Source organism: Arachis duranensis, chromosome 9 (genome assembly GCF_000817695.3).
Source record: "Arachis duranensis cultivar V14167 chromosome 9, aradu.V14167.gnm2.J7QH, whole genome shotgun sequence".
Taxonomy (NCBI): domain Eukaryota; kingdom Viridiplantae; phylum Streptophyta; class Magnoliopsida; order Fabales; family Fabaceae; genus Arachis; species Arachis duranensis.
Window position 1 is genome coordinate 112,237,916 of NC_029780.3, and position 14,881 is coordinate 112,252,796.

The 14,881-nt window shown below is 30.0% G+C and overlaps 2 protein-coding genes across 4 annotated transcripts; one reads left to right on the forward strand and one right to left on the reverse strand.

The window, feature by feature from the left end:
* Positions 1-98: 98 nt before the first annotated feature.
* On the forward strand, positions 99-2,426 carry LOC107467195 (palmitoyl-acyl carrier protein thioesterase, chloroplastic-like). Its single transcript, XM_016086235.3, has 6 exons — positions 99-391; positions 562-695; positions 1,252-1,365; positions 1,451-1,619; positions 1,746-1,814; positions 1,979-2,426. Exons 1-6 carry the CDS (start codon positions 119-121, stop codon positions 2,354-2,356), a joined length of 1,137 nt encoding a protein of 378 aa, XP_015941721.2. The 5' UTR covers positions 99-118; the 3' UTR covers positions 2,357-2,426.
* Positions 2,427-3,490: 1,064 nt separating this feature from the next.
* On the reverse strand, positions 3,491-9,671 carry LOC107467458 (CDP-diacylglycerol--serine O-phosphatidyltransferase 1). 3 transcript variants are annotated; one of them, XM_016086560.3, is made up of 13 exons: positions 9,277-9,671; positions 7,494-7,777; positions 7,325-7,390; positions 7,171-7,230; positions 6,305-6,395; positions 5,972-6,026; positions 5,754-5,833; positions 5,538-5,654; positions 5,312-5,396; positions 4,876-4,967; positions 4,276-4,565; positions 4,071-4,159; positions 3,491-3,975 (listed from the first exon to the last, which is right to left on the reverse strand). In XM_016086560.3, the coding sequence occupies exons 2-13, from the start codon at positions 7,655-7,657 to the stop codon at positions 3,848-3,850; spliced, it is 1,317 nt and encodes a 438-aa protein (XP_015942046.1). In that variant the 5' UTR covers positions 7,658-7,777; positions 9,277-9,671; the 3' UTR covers positions 3,491-3,847. The 3 variants fall into 3 exon arrangements, with proteins under 3 accessions (XP_015942046.1, XP_015942049.1, XP_015942047.1); XM_016086563.3 differs by having other exon boundaries at positions 4,312-4,565; positions 9,277-9,669; XM_016086561.3 differs by lacking the exon at positions 9,277-9,671 and adding an exon at positions 9,018-9,155.
* Between the last annotated feature and the right edge of the window lie 5,210 nt (positions 9,672-14,881).

The following is a 14,881-nucleotide window of genomic DNA, read 5'->3' on the forward strand; positions in this document are numbered from 1 at the left end:
AAACACAAGAATGAATATTACTACTATTACTACTATTGTCTCATATCCAGCATCTGCATATGTTGTGAGGTGTTGTTCCAAACATGAAAGGCATAGTAAGCAACAACCAAACAACATCATGATTAATGGGACTACTCTAAGGTCTTCGGCAGTTAAGGTTGTTGAGTCAGTTGTCGCCTCAACCACTCTTGATCACTCTGTTGTTACTGTTAATGGGAACAATAATGGACAGCGCCAGAATATCCCAACAAAGAAGCAGCTTGTTGATCCTCATAGGCAAGGTCTCATGGTTGAAGGTGGAGTTGGTTATAGACAAACTATTGTTATTAGATCCTATGAAGTTGGACCTGACAAAACTGCAACACTTGAGAGCATCCTCAACCTTCTTCAGGTAATTATTAATTGGAAAAAGATCCTCACTTTAGAGGAGCTTGATCCTTATTGAGTTTACTAGTCAATGTATTAAGTTCTACGATTCGAGTTTACATAATCTAATCTGCACAAGTATATGCGAACTCTCAAGTTTGATAACCTTGAGTACTATTCATTTTTTATATGTAGGAGACTGCATTAAACCATGTGTGGATGTCTGGACTTCTTGGTGATGGGTTTGGTGCAACGCATGGAATGATAAGGAATGATCTCATTTGGGTTGTCTCAAGAATGCAAGTTCTCATTGATTATTATCCAATTTGGTAAGCACAAGAAATTATATTTGCATCACTCTTTGGTACTTTACCAAATGTCACATTCCTGCAAACCTTTTAACTTCTTTTATTTCTTATGGATCACTTTTAATGTCAAAAGTGGAAGTATACATCTAAAGGTGGTGCATATAACTTTTGTAACCACATGAAGTAACTTGCATTTCTAGCAATAAATTTTATACAGGAAGAGAGAGATAAATAGTAAAAATTTTCAAACTTCAACTCTCCTTGGACAATTAGTACTTAACAAAATTTCTTAGTTTTTTATGGTTCTCCTAGAAGTTTTCTCCATATTCAAAAACTTTTGTCCTATTCCCCTTTTAACTTTTAGCAGCCGAAATTACGGATATGCAACTATATTATAACAAATCAACAACTTCATTAGAATATCCTGTTTCTAACATTGTTACTGCACATAATCTCAGAAAGGTTGCCGAAAGAATCAAAGAAAACTTAATAAGTTTATTCATACTAGTTTTGCAACCATGTCTTGGCATGACACAACCATAAGAACAAGTGATGAAATTCTTTAACTTGGTGGCAGGGGAGAGGTAGTTGAAATTGACACATGGGTTGGAGCATCCGGCAAGAATGGAATGCGGCGCGATTGGCTGATTAAAAGTCAGGCAACCGGCCACATTTTTGCTCGTGCAACGAGGTATGCATTTCAAGAACAAACACTTCTGAAAATATGGAATTTTCTTTTTGATGTTGTGATTGAGTTTAGCATTGTATCCACTCAGCACATGGGTGATGATGAACCGAAAAACGAGACGCCTCTCTAAGATGCCTGAAGAGGTGAGGGATGAACTTGTACCTTGGTTTATTGAGAAGCAAGCAATAGAGGAAGAAGCTCCTGAAAAGATTGTCAAATTGAACAAGCAAGCAAAATACATGAACTCTGACTTGAAGGTATAAATATTAAATATACATACAAGTTTATGGCATTTTTATGCATTAGCATTTTCTGCTACCTTGCCTAGGCACAAAAATCCTATAATTCAGTAATGAATTTCTTTTTTCCTGTCTGTTTTGCAGCCCAAAAGAAGTGATTTGGACATGAACCAGCATGTTAATAATGTGAAGTATGTACGGTGGATGTTAGAGGTAACAAAATTTATAGACACATTTGTTCTATTTGGTAACTGTCTTAGGACACAATAAATGTTAAAGACAAAAACATTTGTTTTTAAAATAGTATTTATCTCATTTTTTAAACAAGTATATATCTCTTAATATCTTTAAACTTTAACCATGAAATACTTTCACAGACTATTCCAGACCATGTTCTAGAGAATCACCAATTATCAGGCATCACACTAGAATACAGAAGGGAATGTGGAAGTGCAGATATAGTTGAATCATTATGTGAACCTGAAGAAGATGAGATGGTTAGTAATTTAATGGAACAACACTACAACACAAGTTTACTCAATGGCTTGTCTTTGGCATCATCATCAGCAGCAGAGATTATAAATGGTGGTGGAGTCCTCACTTGCATTGATCAAATTCAAAGGCCAATAAGGTATACACACCTTCTACAAACCAAAGGAGAGAAACAAAATGATGAAATTGTCAGAGGCAGGACTTCATGGAAGAGGAAGCTCTCTACCATGCATCTTCCACCTAATACTATATGTGGCATGTAGTAGCCATTGGGAACTTACCATAAATTATAGTTTGGCATGCTTACCAAGAAAGCTTGGAAACTTTGTGAAAACTGTGAAGTAATTATATGCATTTTAATGACTTGTATTTTAAGGGTATTTATTAAGAAAAGTGAAAATATAAAAAAAAATTATTAGAAATATAAACTTTTAAATGTTTTTATTTGTTAATGAATACCCTTAAAATCCTTGTATGCTGAATTCTAGTGTTATTTGTACTTTGTAAGTGTAAATTGTTTATGTACATTATAGAGACACAGAGATTTTGACTCCATCCTACATTGCCATAAGCTGATGAGTCTTTCTCTTTTTATGATGTCCAACAATAATCTCCAGTTTTATATAAATCACATTATTGATTTAAGAATAGTTAATATGATTGTATTTTAGTTCTTATCAGCACACTCCCATACAACCATTAACTTCCTATTAACAGCATAATTAGCTCTAATACTTCAATTGTTATCGAAGCATATTCTTTGTTACGTTTTCGTTTGAGTTAAATTTTAAAGTTGTCTCTGATATTGGTATCATATACTAAAATCGTTCCTAATATTTCAATTACACTAAGTACATCTCTGAGATTGGCAAAAATGCACCATAACAATGTTATGACGTGGTTTGCTGACATGGACCGTTAATGATACATGTCACTTCATGATTTGGTTACGTATAATAATTTGATGACGGGTCGATCAATGACACATGACATGCTAACATTGACGGTTGTGCCACATGTCATAATACTATTTGGCCACATGTTTGTTTGTGCCACATATCGCAATATTATTCCTCCATGTATCATCTGTTATGTCATTATTGTAGATGTATCAAATTGATCTATCACTTTACACTAAGTGACTTATTTTAGTTGCTGAAATTTAATATCGTGCATCAAATTAGTCCATTTGCTAGTGTTTTTTTCTCATTTTTTTATAAATTCAAAATTTTAATAATATTGGAAGTAATAATATTTAAATTCATGTTTTAATCTTAGTTTCAACTTTTACTCGTGACCCACTTGATTATTAGAGCAATATATTACAATTGGAAAGGCTGAAAATATTCACGAAATGCGATTACATCCGGATGTTAAAAATGTCACACTAAATCAAATGCACACAAATGGCTCCATTCAAAATTTCATTCAAATGAGTGATTACAAGTTTAAGAATAATGATTCATTCCAAGGAACAGAGATTGGCCAATTCACTAAATATGGTGGAAACCTATTCATAAGCCTCATAAGCACTATATTCATTCCTCTATCATATCAAATGAACCCTAATATTTGCTGCCCCAAGAAACTATGACCTACTAACCTAGGAGAATAATCACTTAGACATTTACAATTATGAGGTAGATAAATAGTATTTACACCATTTATGGAAATGGATACCCATAAAAATCAAGAAGGAATCAAAGAATAGTGCACAAGCAAAAAATACCAGGAAAAAAATAAGAAGAAAAACTCTATCGCCTCTTCTTCCCTAGAATTAGGTGGGGATGCCAAGACCACAATAGTAGAAATGTAACAATGGCCACGCCTACAGATGACCAGAATATTACCAGCCATATCGGCATCGGTTTTGGGTACAAACCTGGCAAAACACAACGAAGGCATAGACGAAATCAACAATCGAAATATCGTATACAAGACATAAACACATATAAAATATGCAGATAATTGACCTACCATGTCCAAACTTGATACAAATCAAAAGCTCAACAATGCAAATAGCAAGAGAGAGCCAACAATATGCTCCAACCTTTTTGACTGGCTTCCTAAAAGATTCGGAATGACGAATAAAGCCGACAAAGTAAAATGTTAGAAACAATAGATGTTAACGTTGGTTGAGATTCAACATGCATAAACTACGCAAACAGAAAAATGTAATTACATTGGGCCGGTAGAACAAGAGAGATGGAGAATGAACCTGTCTTGAAGGTATGTATTGTACTCACGAATTGTTGGAATTGCAAGCAGCCACCATAAAATCAACCTATATATAACTACAGAATTTCGAGGAGGTATCCAGAGACAAAACTTCAAAAAGAATGTGTTGAGCTCTACTGTCAAAAATACAATACAAAGACTAAGCACTTGAATAAATCGCCAAGGACCAAGCAACGGATGCCACTCGTCTTTATCCCAGTGCGCTGGTGTGAACTGGCCCAATGTTCGTTTCACCTGATGCAAATTTCATGTTTAGACAAAAGAGAACAAAACAAATATCACATTCAGTCCCCTACCCAATTATAACAAATTCAAAGTGGACAAAAAATCCAAAATTCTGTCGAGAACTTCCATTGGTAGTCTTGTTTCTTTTTCTTTTCTTTTTAAAGTTGAAGTGATCATGCTAATATCACAAAATAAATATTGATTTTTGACACAGCAGGAAATTAAGAGTATTTGTCCAAATCACTTAGACATCAATCTACAGAAAGCAAAGATTCAAAAATAATGTGGTAACTAACAAGCAATCAAAATAAACACATACCTTTCCTATAATATTAGGCTGGCGGCTCAGACCAACCCACTTGTATGTTTTCCCATCAAAGTACCTCACAGTATGCATTCCAGCCCAAATACCTGTATGTTAATCCAAGTAATGCGTTACAATCGGATCTGAGAATTCAATGTCAGATTGCATTAACGAACAAAACTCTGCAAGAATAGTAAATCCTCCATTTGGTTCAATGAAGATATTAAAAGATATCCACCAAGGTTACTGTCTCAAGCTTCCAGCATTTGAGGGGCTGACCCTGTTTGTGAATCAAGAATGTGTTGAGAACATATTAAAGTACAATTCAATTACTATATGCAACGTTTCAGATGTGGTGATATAGCCACCATGATCGTTCATCAATTAACAAATCAAAAGCTGCAATTTTTGCAAAAATGGTTTAAAAGAACGGAATTCAGAGAACCCTTACCGAACCAATTGCAGATGAATATGTCAAGAATAATACTATCCCACCAGCACTCGTTGAAATTTGGTAACATGTGACGAAAAGTAAGCTGATGACACAAACACAAAATAGTTTATAGTTTATAAACAATAAAAGATAATATAAAATAGATATGAAGAAAAAAAAAGTATTAAGGGCTTAATCCACAATGAAATGAAATTTCGAAGAATTCTTATTATCAATGGCTAACCTCCATCATCTCAAAACCGATCGATAACACCCAAAGAAGAGGCTGATTACGAATCAATATAGCCTTTCCCCACCAGCCAATAATATGAGCTAGAACAAACTCATCAAAAAGTGTTTCCTAGAAAATGGACCACAATGCATAAGATCCAAATTCAATTTGTAGAATGATATTGAGAATAAATGGGGAAAAAGAAGGACAGGAAAAAAGTAACCGTACATAAAGATTCTTAAACTTATTTGCAGGGTTCTCAGGTAGGTATATGCGGCAATCAGCCCCATAAGATCTTTCCGGAAGTTCTGCAAAAATCATATAAAATCATTACAAATTCTGAACATAAAGGTATCACAGGCTGGATCCACAACCAACAAACAGAGTTGATACAACAAGCTCAACCGAGAGTTAAAGGCTAGACAGAAGGGACCAGATTGAATTACCAATGCCAAGATCAGGATGAAGAAACTTCATAAACTGCCGAGCATTGTCACGCGTCTGTAAATAACAAATCAAGGCCGCACATGTTAGTCCAGCGCACATTGACTTCAGTTTAGAGAGATCAAAAAGTGGCAGGAATCATGTACATAAGACAGAAAGTTGGTGCAATCTAAAAGATGCAACTTTCAAAAAATAAAAATGCAAAGAAGCAACACAAAATAGCATTTTTAAATTTCTCATTAGTAGAAAAGCTAATTTTAAACTTGATATGCATGCATCATACATATTGACATTTTTCACCAAGAGCATTTCCAAAACAAAACATAACAGCAAACCTGAAAAAGCAAAAATGTGAGAGCAACCAGGTAAACAACAGCCATCCCATGCACCAAGCGCCAAATAGCAGGATGTGGCCTAATAAGAACCCTGAACAAAATAGGACAAAAAAACAAGTTTATACGGAAATACTCTCAAGGATTGATGAAACTACTAGTTTTGCTGAGCTAAGTGCTCATCTACCATCATTTCATATTCAACAGGAGCCAGTATAAATTCATAGTGTCACAGGCTGCAACTTAGTAGAAACATTTAGGTATGATTATTTTAAGGATTTGTAATGGACGAATTCTATTAAACTACATTACTAATTAGAACTTTCAGTAACTTCCTTTGCCATAAAATTAAAGAAAGTTATTCACACTGTGCTTTAGTTAAATGACCCCCAAACCATCAAATCTTGAATGAGACCTTGCCTATATCAGATTACTTGGGATATTAACTTACATTCCTAATGGTGATAAAAACTAATACGTAGACCAGTTGAATCATTTTCTGCATAATAAATATAAAATTCTCCCAAACATAATTTCTAATTCAATGGGAAAAAAATATTAAATGATAAATTCAGGAATTAAAGTCTCAAACACCCTCAAACCCAGAAGCTAAAAATTCAGATATTCAATCCCCAAACCCCAAGGTAAAGGCAAACAAATAATCATATCACGGAGGAAATCCACATGAAAGACCTCAAAACAATCTCTTAAGATCAAGACTTAAAACGCACTAAATACACCAGACTACTATATATAACATGATAAAGGAATTACCTTTGCAAAACTAATGTATACATCCAATCCATTAACAATATAAATACATGAAAAGAAAAAACACTACACAAAATAAGTTCACATTGATTACTCACGTCGAAGGAGCTTGAAGCAGGCAATAAGCAAGAAAAACAGCAATCATTGCCCATATACCCCTACAGAGAAAACAATTTTGTGATCATTTAGCATTGTACAAAGAAGTAAAAAATTTAACAAAGCAGCATGATCATCAAATGTCAAATACCAAACCTTTTAACGGAAGTGACAATATCACCAGATGCATCTCTTTCTGGATCAAGTGCCCCACTTGCCCAACTGACATATACAACCAATAATATTTCAGAAAAACAAGAACTTTTCCAAGTAATAAATACAGAACTTTACTCATTAGCAATAACATAAGCAGAAGAGTCCTCACATAAGAAAGCAAGCACCAACAAGTAACAATGTGATTGTCCGAGGCTTGTATGCCCAAGCTGTCCAAGGATCAAGCTCTTCATCAGCATCAAGCATATGGGAATTTCCATTTTCTTTAACATGATGATCTTGTTTCTTTACTCTTCTATGACCGTTGGATTCCATAATCAGTGTCCAGAGAAATTACTCTCTTAACTGGAATCTAAGTCAAAGAAGTAATAACATCTATAGATGCAAGATGCTTTGACAAATAGCCCGAGTTATCTAAATCTTTAAAGACCACACCTGAAATTTACACAAAAACAACAGATGAGTAACAATATCTTAAAAGCTGACCCTACATTTCAGTTTCTGTGATGGAAAAGAAATCTCAAATCTCAAACTTTAATATATGAGATAACACATGGAACACTAGCAAGACTTGCTAATGACAGGTAATTGGTGTTTAGTGAAGCATCACCAGCACTCGCTGACATGAGAAATACATATATACACACTTTGAAAATAACAACAGGTGCGTACAGATTTTAAACTAAATCCACATATATCATTATGCATTTATGCAGTAGTAAGTTCTATTATATACATGCATGATAAATACAAGCTCTAAGTGAAATAAACACGAGAACTCCATCTACTACTAGTACTACCTGAAGAGAGCCTAGAAAAGATATTTTTCACAAAATTATCTATAGCATCTATAATCTATAATAATATAAATTTTGTAAAAAAAGAAAAAAAATCATATTGAATCACAAAAAGAAGGAAAAAAAAAACAACTTAGGGTTCAAAATAAAAAAGAAACTAGAGACTGCAGACTGGAACATTTCTGAGCTGAAAACACATCAATTCAAACCCCATATTTGTAACCTGTAGTATGTGGAGACAATTTAATTTCAAACATCTATTGAGAAACCAATAACAAAGAAGAAAAAGAAGAAGCAAATAATAGAACTCCACAATATTGTGCATGTCTGAATATTATTCCTAAAAATGAAAAGAATTTAAAAGAAAATTGAAAAAACAGCAGAGCAGTACTACCCAATAGAGACGACAGCCACATGCATATCAGAAAGAAGCACACTGATTAGTATCAAATTCCATTCAAAGATAACCATCTAAACCAGGAACTTTGGCAAACAGTTAAACCAAAAATATATTAAAAAAAAACCTCCTAATTAATAGAAACGTTTCTTTCACCGCATTTAATTAAGACCAGAGGAAATATTTAAAATTTTCAATCCATGCCATCTGTCGATGACAGTTATGGCACCATCATGGATCTAAATCTGGCATCTGTGGTCAGTAACAAAAGAAACCCCATTGCAACAGTGCATAATTCAACACTGTTCAGTTCAGGTGCATGTAAACAAAATAGATACCGATTTGGACCCTGAATCAAAGCTGAATGGTTAAGTAAGGTGAACCCAAAAATACAAAAAATAGAACTTTGCAAACAAAATTTTGATAAATTCGGACGAAGCAGAAATGGAAAAGGAAATTAAGAAAAATAGGAATGACGTACACTGAATATGAGGAGCTAGTAGAGTAGATTCGAAAACCGAACAATCCAAAAAGAAAACGCATAACTTATTTGCATTCACAGCGTGTGTATTTATGAGAGAGAGAGAGAGAGAGAGTAGTGATGTTATTATTCTACAGTTATGATTTGCGACGAAAAAAAAAAAGTGACGACGCGCAATAACAGAGAGAAAAAGCGAGTTGGAAAAGCATGTGAAAATTGTATATATCGCGTTGTTTGTTTCAGAAGATGGAATACTTACGTATTTGGAGAGAGAGAGAGAGTGTGTGTGTGTGTGACGGTGAGATGAGGCAGACAAAGGACCCCCTGGCCGTACGATTTGAGAAAGGAGAAGATCGCAGCCGTCGGATGAATTAGAGAGAGAAGGAGAGGAAGTTTGAGTTTGAATTTATAAGCAATGAATGAATCGAAATCAGAGAGAAGGAGGAATGAAGAAATGATGGAAATTAGAGTATTTATAGATTTGATTGAAGGAAAGGGGTGTAGAGAGAGTGTGGTGTGGTGGTTGGTGTTGTGGTTTGGGGTCGCAGGAAGCAGGAGGGTCTGCAACAGCGGCGAAAAGTGGAGAGAGAGAGAGAGAAAGAATGAAGAGAGAGAAAGGAAGTACGACGGTCAAAGATAGATTTGAAGATGTTTTAGATACGCACGATGGTCTCTCATCAATCATCCATGACCATCACCACCATCATCATATCAACCTTCTCTATTTTTTTTTTTTTAAATTAGCAGTGATATTTGAATTCGCAACTTCTTTTAGATAAATACGGGAAGAGTATGTTATTTAAATTGTCAAAAATATTATTCATATATTAAAATCAGTCACTAAAATTAAAATTAATTACTTATAATTTAATTTATTTTTATTATATATTTATATTTTAATATATATTTTATACTAATTCACTAATTTTAATTATTTTGAAGCCAAAATAGTAAAAGAAATTTTAAAATATTTAAAAGGAAAAATATAAACAAGATATTATTAAAGTGATAAATAGTTTTATATTTGACAACTCACTTGTATATTTAATTCAAATAATGTTAGAATATTTGAATTTTTTTTTTATACGTGTATACAAAGAAACGAAATTTAATTTTTATATTATTTTATTTAATTTTCAAAAAAATACTCAACTATTCACAAAAATAACTGCAAAATCTATTTAACATAACATTATCGAATTATAAAGAAAGAGACATTATATTTCTAATCATACTTGTAAATGTCTGTAACAAAATCTGATATTTATGTTTTTTTTAATATATATAATATTTGATTGTTTTTGTCATTTAAAAAAAATAAAGTATTTTTGTCAATTTAATCTTTTAGAGATATTTTTATTAACGTTTAAATCTTATGAGATTTCTTTTTGATGATTTAATATTTTAAGAAAATATTAACTTATTATTAGTAAAAAAATAATTGATTCTCATTTTCTTTTTTGAAGTTTACTAGTAAACTAACTATTTTATTGATTTAATTTATTAAGGTTAACTTTAATTAACGTGTGAAATATAAATTATTGTGATAAATTTATAAATTTTAATGTTAATGATCGTAGTTTCAAGCATTTTTAGTGTTAATAAATCAATGAATTTATGCTTTTATTATTTATAAACAAAAATAAATAAATGGCCGTTCAATAAAATTATAGGACATGTTTTTAAATTTAATAAGTATTTGTAAAAATATAATTCACCTATTTATAGGATACATTTTAAACTTTTAACCATTCAGAGCGATCGCGGCATGAATATGAAATATGAATGTGTTACTTTGGTTGACAATAATGCCCCTGTGTCTAGTCTTTAATTCATTATTATTCCACCATATGATATAAATTTAATGTTGAACGAACTAAGGTTTATTCTGATTCCACGCATTTATGCCGTGGGACACTCTAGTAAATAGCAACCTCCTCCTTCTCAAGGAATATTTTATAGAACCTTGTTTATTTTAGTTTCTCAAATTTTATAATTATTAATAAGTTAATAAAAATATTATTAATTTGTTTACTATTACATCCTTTTTCAATTAGTTGTTTCTCTCATTTTTGGATTTCTTAAAATTTGACATATTTTTCATTATTTGGTACAAATAAATTTTTTCCTCATCTGTATATATATTTGTCATTTATTTTTTTATCTTTTTATTTTATATATGAAAATTAATAATGGCCTAGATTTTTTCAGAGTACAAAAAATTATGCCATAAAAAATAAAGAATGCCTCATTTTACTCACTGTTCGTGTATTAAAATATTTTGGGCATTATCACCCTTTGCATTTACTATCTTAAAAGAATCATAAATAAAAAATTACTTAACAATACAAAAATAATCTCTTTTTATAATATATCTTATAAAAAATTATTGAATGTAAAATAACAAGACAAGCATACACGGATTATTACAAAGTTTAATAACTAGATTTTGAGGGTTTTCTTCCCTCCCCTTCGAAGCATTCATTGATTTATTGGAGTTAAGCTCCACTTTAATCTATGATATTGACAATTTTTCAATTGTTATTATTTAGTTTTTTATATTAAAAAATATATTAATATAATTTTTTGTGTATTTTTTTTGTCATTGAAATTCAATACCATTAGTAAGATAATTCAAATTTTGTCACGTTAAACATATTAAAACAACATCGTATGCGTTTTGTTGTTAAAAAATATATTAAATGACGTCGTTTTGAGAATTTGAACAATACTAAAATATTACATCTCTCCTTTAGCTTTTAGTATTATTCAAACCTTGAAATAACATTATTTAATGTACTCTTTTAGCGTTAAAATATGTACAATATTATTTTAATATATATCCAATTTGTAAGACTTAACTATGTCACTAATAGTATTAAAAATGATTATATTAATGCACCTTTTTAAATTTAAAAGACCAAATTATAAAAATTTAAAAATTAAAAATTAAATCAGTATAATTCACTAATTTTATAAATCTAAGTGGGGTTTAACTCTAATTTATTGTGATTATGAAAATTCATATTATACATTCCATTTTTCCAAAGCAATTTGAGTAATGACAAAGGAATTATAGTACAATCAGATAAAAATTTAGAAGTAATTTGAGGGTTGAGCTGACGTTATTTGTTTCTTAACATTATCCGATGTGAGTTGGAAAATATCCTTGTCCATTGAGGTTTTATATAAGAATATTCCATTTTTAATTTTTATGAGAATATAATCAAACAACAATAATACATTGTGGGGTAAGGTCCAATTGCATGCCACAATGGCATTCGTACAACACCGGAACAAAAATTTATTTTAAGTCAATTGACAATAACTACTAATTCCATTTGCATCTTAATTTCTTTCTACCTGTCCACCTCAACAAACCCTTTATGAATTTATACAACTATTAATTAAAAAAAAGTATTATTTTGCATAATTATATTTGTATTTCATAAACATCTCATTTAACTTTGACCATTGATGTGTGAGGTCATTTGATTAAAACAAATTCTATAAATTTAATAAGATAGCCAGTATATATCGAAAGTTACCTATTTTTTTCTACTAGATTAATAACTCTTATAATTACTAGCTAGTTAGGATCTCCAACTTTATTTTGTTTTAATTTTTTTATCCTTAGCTCATTAACACGTTCTCTTTAACAGAATACATTCTAGCTAGAAAAAAAAAAGAAATTTTTTTGTAGTATTGGATCACCAATAATGCTATTAAAAACTTCTATATTATTAAAAAAAATGTACTTAAGTAATTAGTGAATATTATCTCAATACTTTAATTATGGAAGGTTCCGGGTAAATTATTAAATTATCCCGAATATTCTAGTGCTAAGTAAAAAGCTTAAATGATAAAAACAAAAAAGGTCCTTCATTTCCAAATTTGGCATGCTCCTCTTTTTCAATGTCTTATGTTTTCTTTTGTTAAAATTCGCCATTAACAGAGAATCCTAGAAAAATAGTATTTTAAAATTTTACTATATATATTTTTATTCTGTAATAACATTTTTTTATTCTCTACAAATATAAAAATATTATTTTCCGAAAATACTATCATATAGTTCACAGTTCTTTTTATTTATTTATTTATTTTTGAAGCACAAGTGAAAAATTAAAAGAGAAAAAAATAATTACGGATTACGGAACATAAAAATGCTTGAACAAGAGAGCTTTCTTTAATTGTTTTTTTCTAATCAATGGGTTGTTGATGCATAACAGATTCGAATATTCGAAATTTATTTAAGCATAAACAAAGTATTTTAGTGTGGGTGAAATCAATGTCCTTATTAAATTGGTATAAGACCAATTTAGTTAAAATTTATTTGAAATATAATTAAATTATTCATATTCTTCTTTTTAGTATTTTAAATTTTTTTAAAAAGTAATTTAATTTTATAATATAATATAAAATTTTTATAACAGAAAAATTATATAACTATTAATATATTTTATTCTATTTGGAAACATAATTTGATGACAAAATTAGACTCATATAATTAACACTGTAAACCATAATCAAATTTGATACGCTAACGTATGCATGCCCAAAGAGATTAATCTTCTCATCATATAATACTTACAAGGACGTAACTTGGAAAAGAAATAAAAATAAAAATAACGATGTTATTATATATATGTTGGACAAATCCAAACATAAGTACATGAAACACATTTGCCTTTGTTTAATTTGTAGATGACAGTAAAAGGAGAGTGGGTGGACATTGATGTGTATAAATCTGGAATTAAAATACTCGTACTCCTTAGCTTCAATTAAAGGACATAAGAAAATCTGTTGTTTAATTAAAAATGTACCATAAACTATGATGCACTTATATTAATACGGATATAGGATATAACATGACACGAAATATATAGGTATATAAATTTTAAATTTTATAATATANTTAATTATATAAAATATTTAAAAAAATTAATAATTAATAATATATACTATTTTTAAATTTATTTTAAAATATATATTAAGAATAAAGTTAGACATATTAACATATGATAATATTTAAATATGTTTAAATTTGTTTATAAATTAACAAATATTCGTATTTCATAGACTATAACTTTTTTTCAATATCGAATAAAGAGTGTTTGTGAATCGAAAATATTATTTATCCAACAATAATTCAGCCTTTAAATATTCTATCTTTAAATTTAATTATTCTATTATATTAATTTTTTAATCAATTCATTAATTATGTTTCTTATTTTAAAAGAATCACTATCAATTTTATCATTATTATAACTATTTCAGTAAGGAGAACTTCAAAAAACCAAAAAAAGTAGCATTTTGTATTTTAAAATAATTTAAATAATTAACCTGCATCATTTATCAATTTTTTCAACTCTGTTCGCATGTAAACTTGAAACTAACGAAATTATAAAAGAGTAAATTAAAGAAAAAGTAAACAAAATAAAGTAATTAAACAAAACCTCATAGTTTCCGGTGCAAATAAATAATTACTACAGATCAAGGTTAAAGATGTTGACAGAGGAGCCACGGAAAAGACCGTAGAAGATGTCGGCGACTAAGATTAAGTTGGAGGCAACGACGTCTAAGCTGCAATGAGGGAAGACGACAACGATTCTGATATCAAAAAGGGTAAGTTTCCTAAAAAAAAGTAAATTATTCTTTATCTTTATTTTATTCCAATAAATTTAGTTTAATTATATATATATTGAAATGTAACTTTTTTTTTAAATGTATTTATAATTTATTTTGTTGTATATAATTATATTATTTTAGATGTATTATAAATATTCAATGTAATATTTTAAATATATTTATGATACATCTAAAATAACAAATAATAAAATTAATTTATCAACTAAATAGTATTA

Bases quoted from the DNA above. Each gene is read 5' to 3' on its own strand.
- LOC107467458 (XM_016086560.3), bottom strand. From the start codon at position 7,657: ATGGAATCCAACGGTCATAGAAGAGTAAAGAAACAAGATCATCATGTT. The intron at 7,391-7,493 runs GTGAGGACTCTT...TGTATATGTCAG, and splicing joins GTTGGTGCTTGCTTTCTTAT to TTGGGCAAGTGGGGCACTTG. The intron at 4,160-4,275 runs GTAATTACATTT...CGAATCTTTTAG, and splicing joins TCTTGTTCTACCGGCCCAAT to GAAGCCAGTCAAAAAGGTTG.
- LOC107467195 (XM_016086235.3), top strand. From the start codon at position 119: ATGATTAATGGGACTACTCTAAGGTCTTCGGCAGTTAAGGTTGTTGAG. The intron at 696-1,251 runs GTAAGCACAAGA...ACTTGGTGGCAG, and splicing joins ATTGATTATTATCCAATTTG to GGGAGAGGTAGTTGAAATTG. The intron at 1,815-1,978 runs GTAACAAAATTT...ATACTTTCACAG, and splicing joins ATGTACGGTGGATGTTAGAG to ACTATTCCAGACCATGTTCT.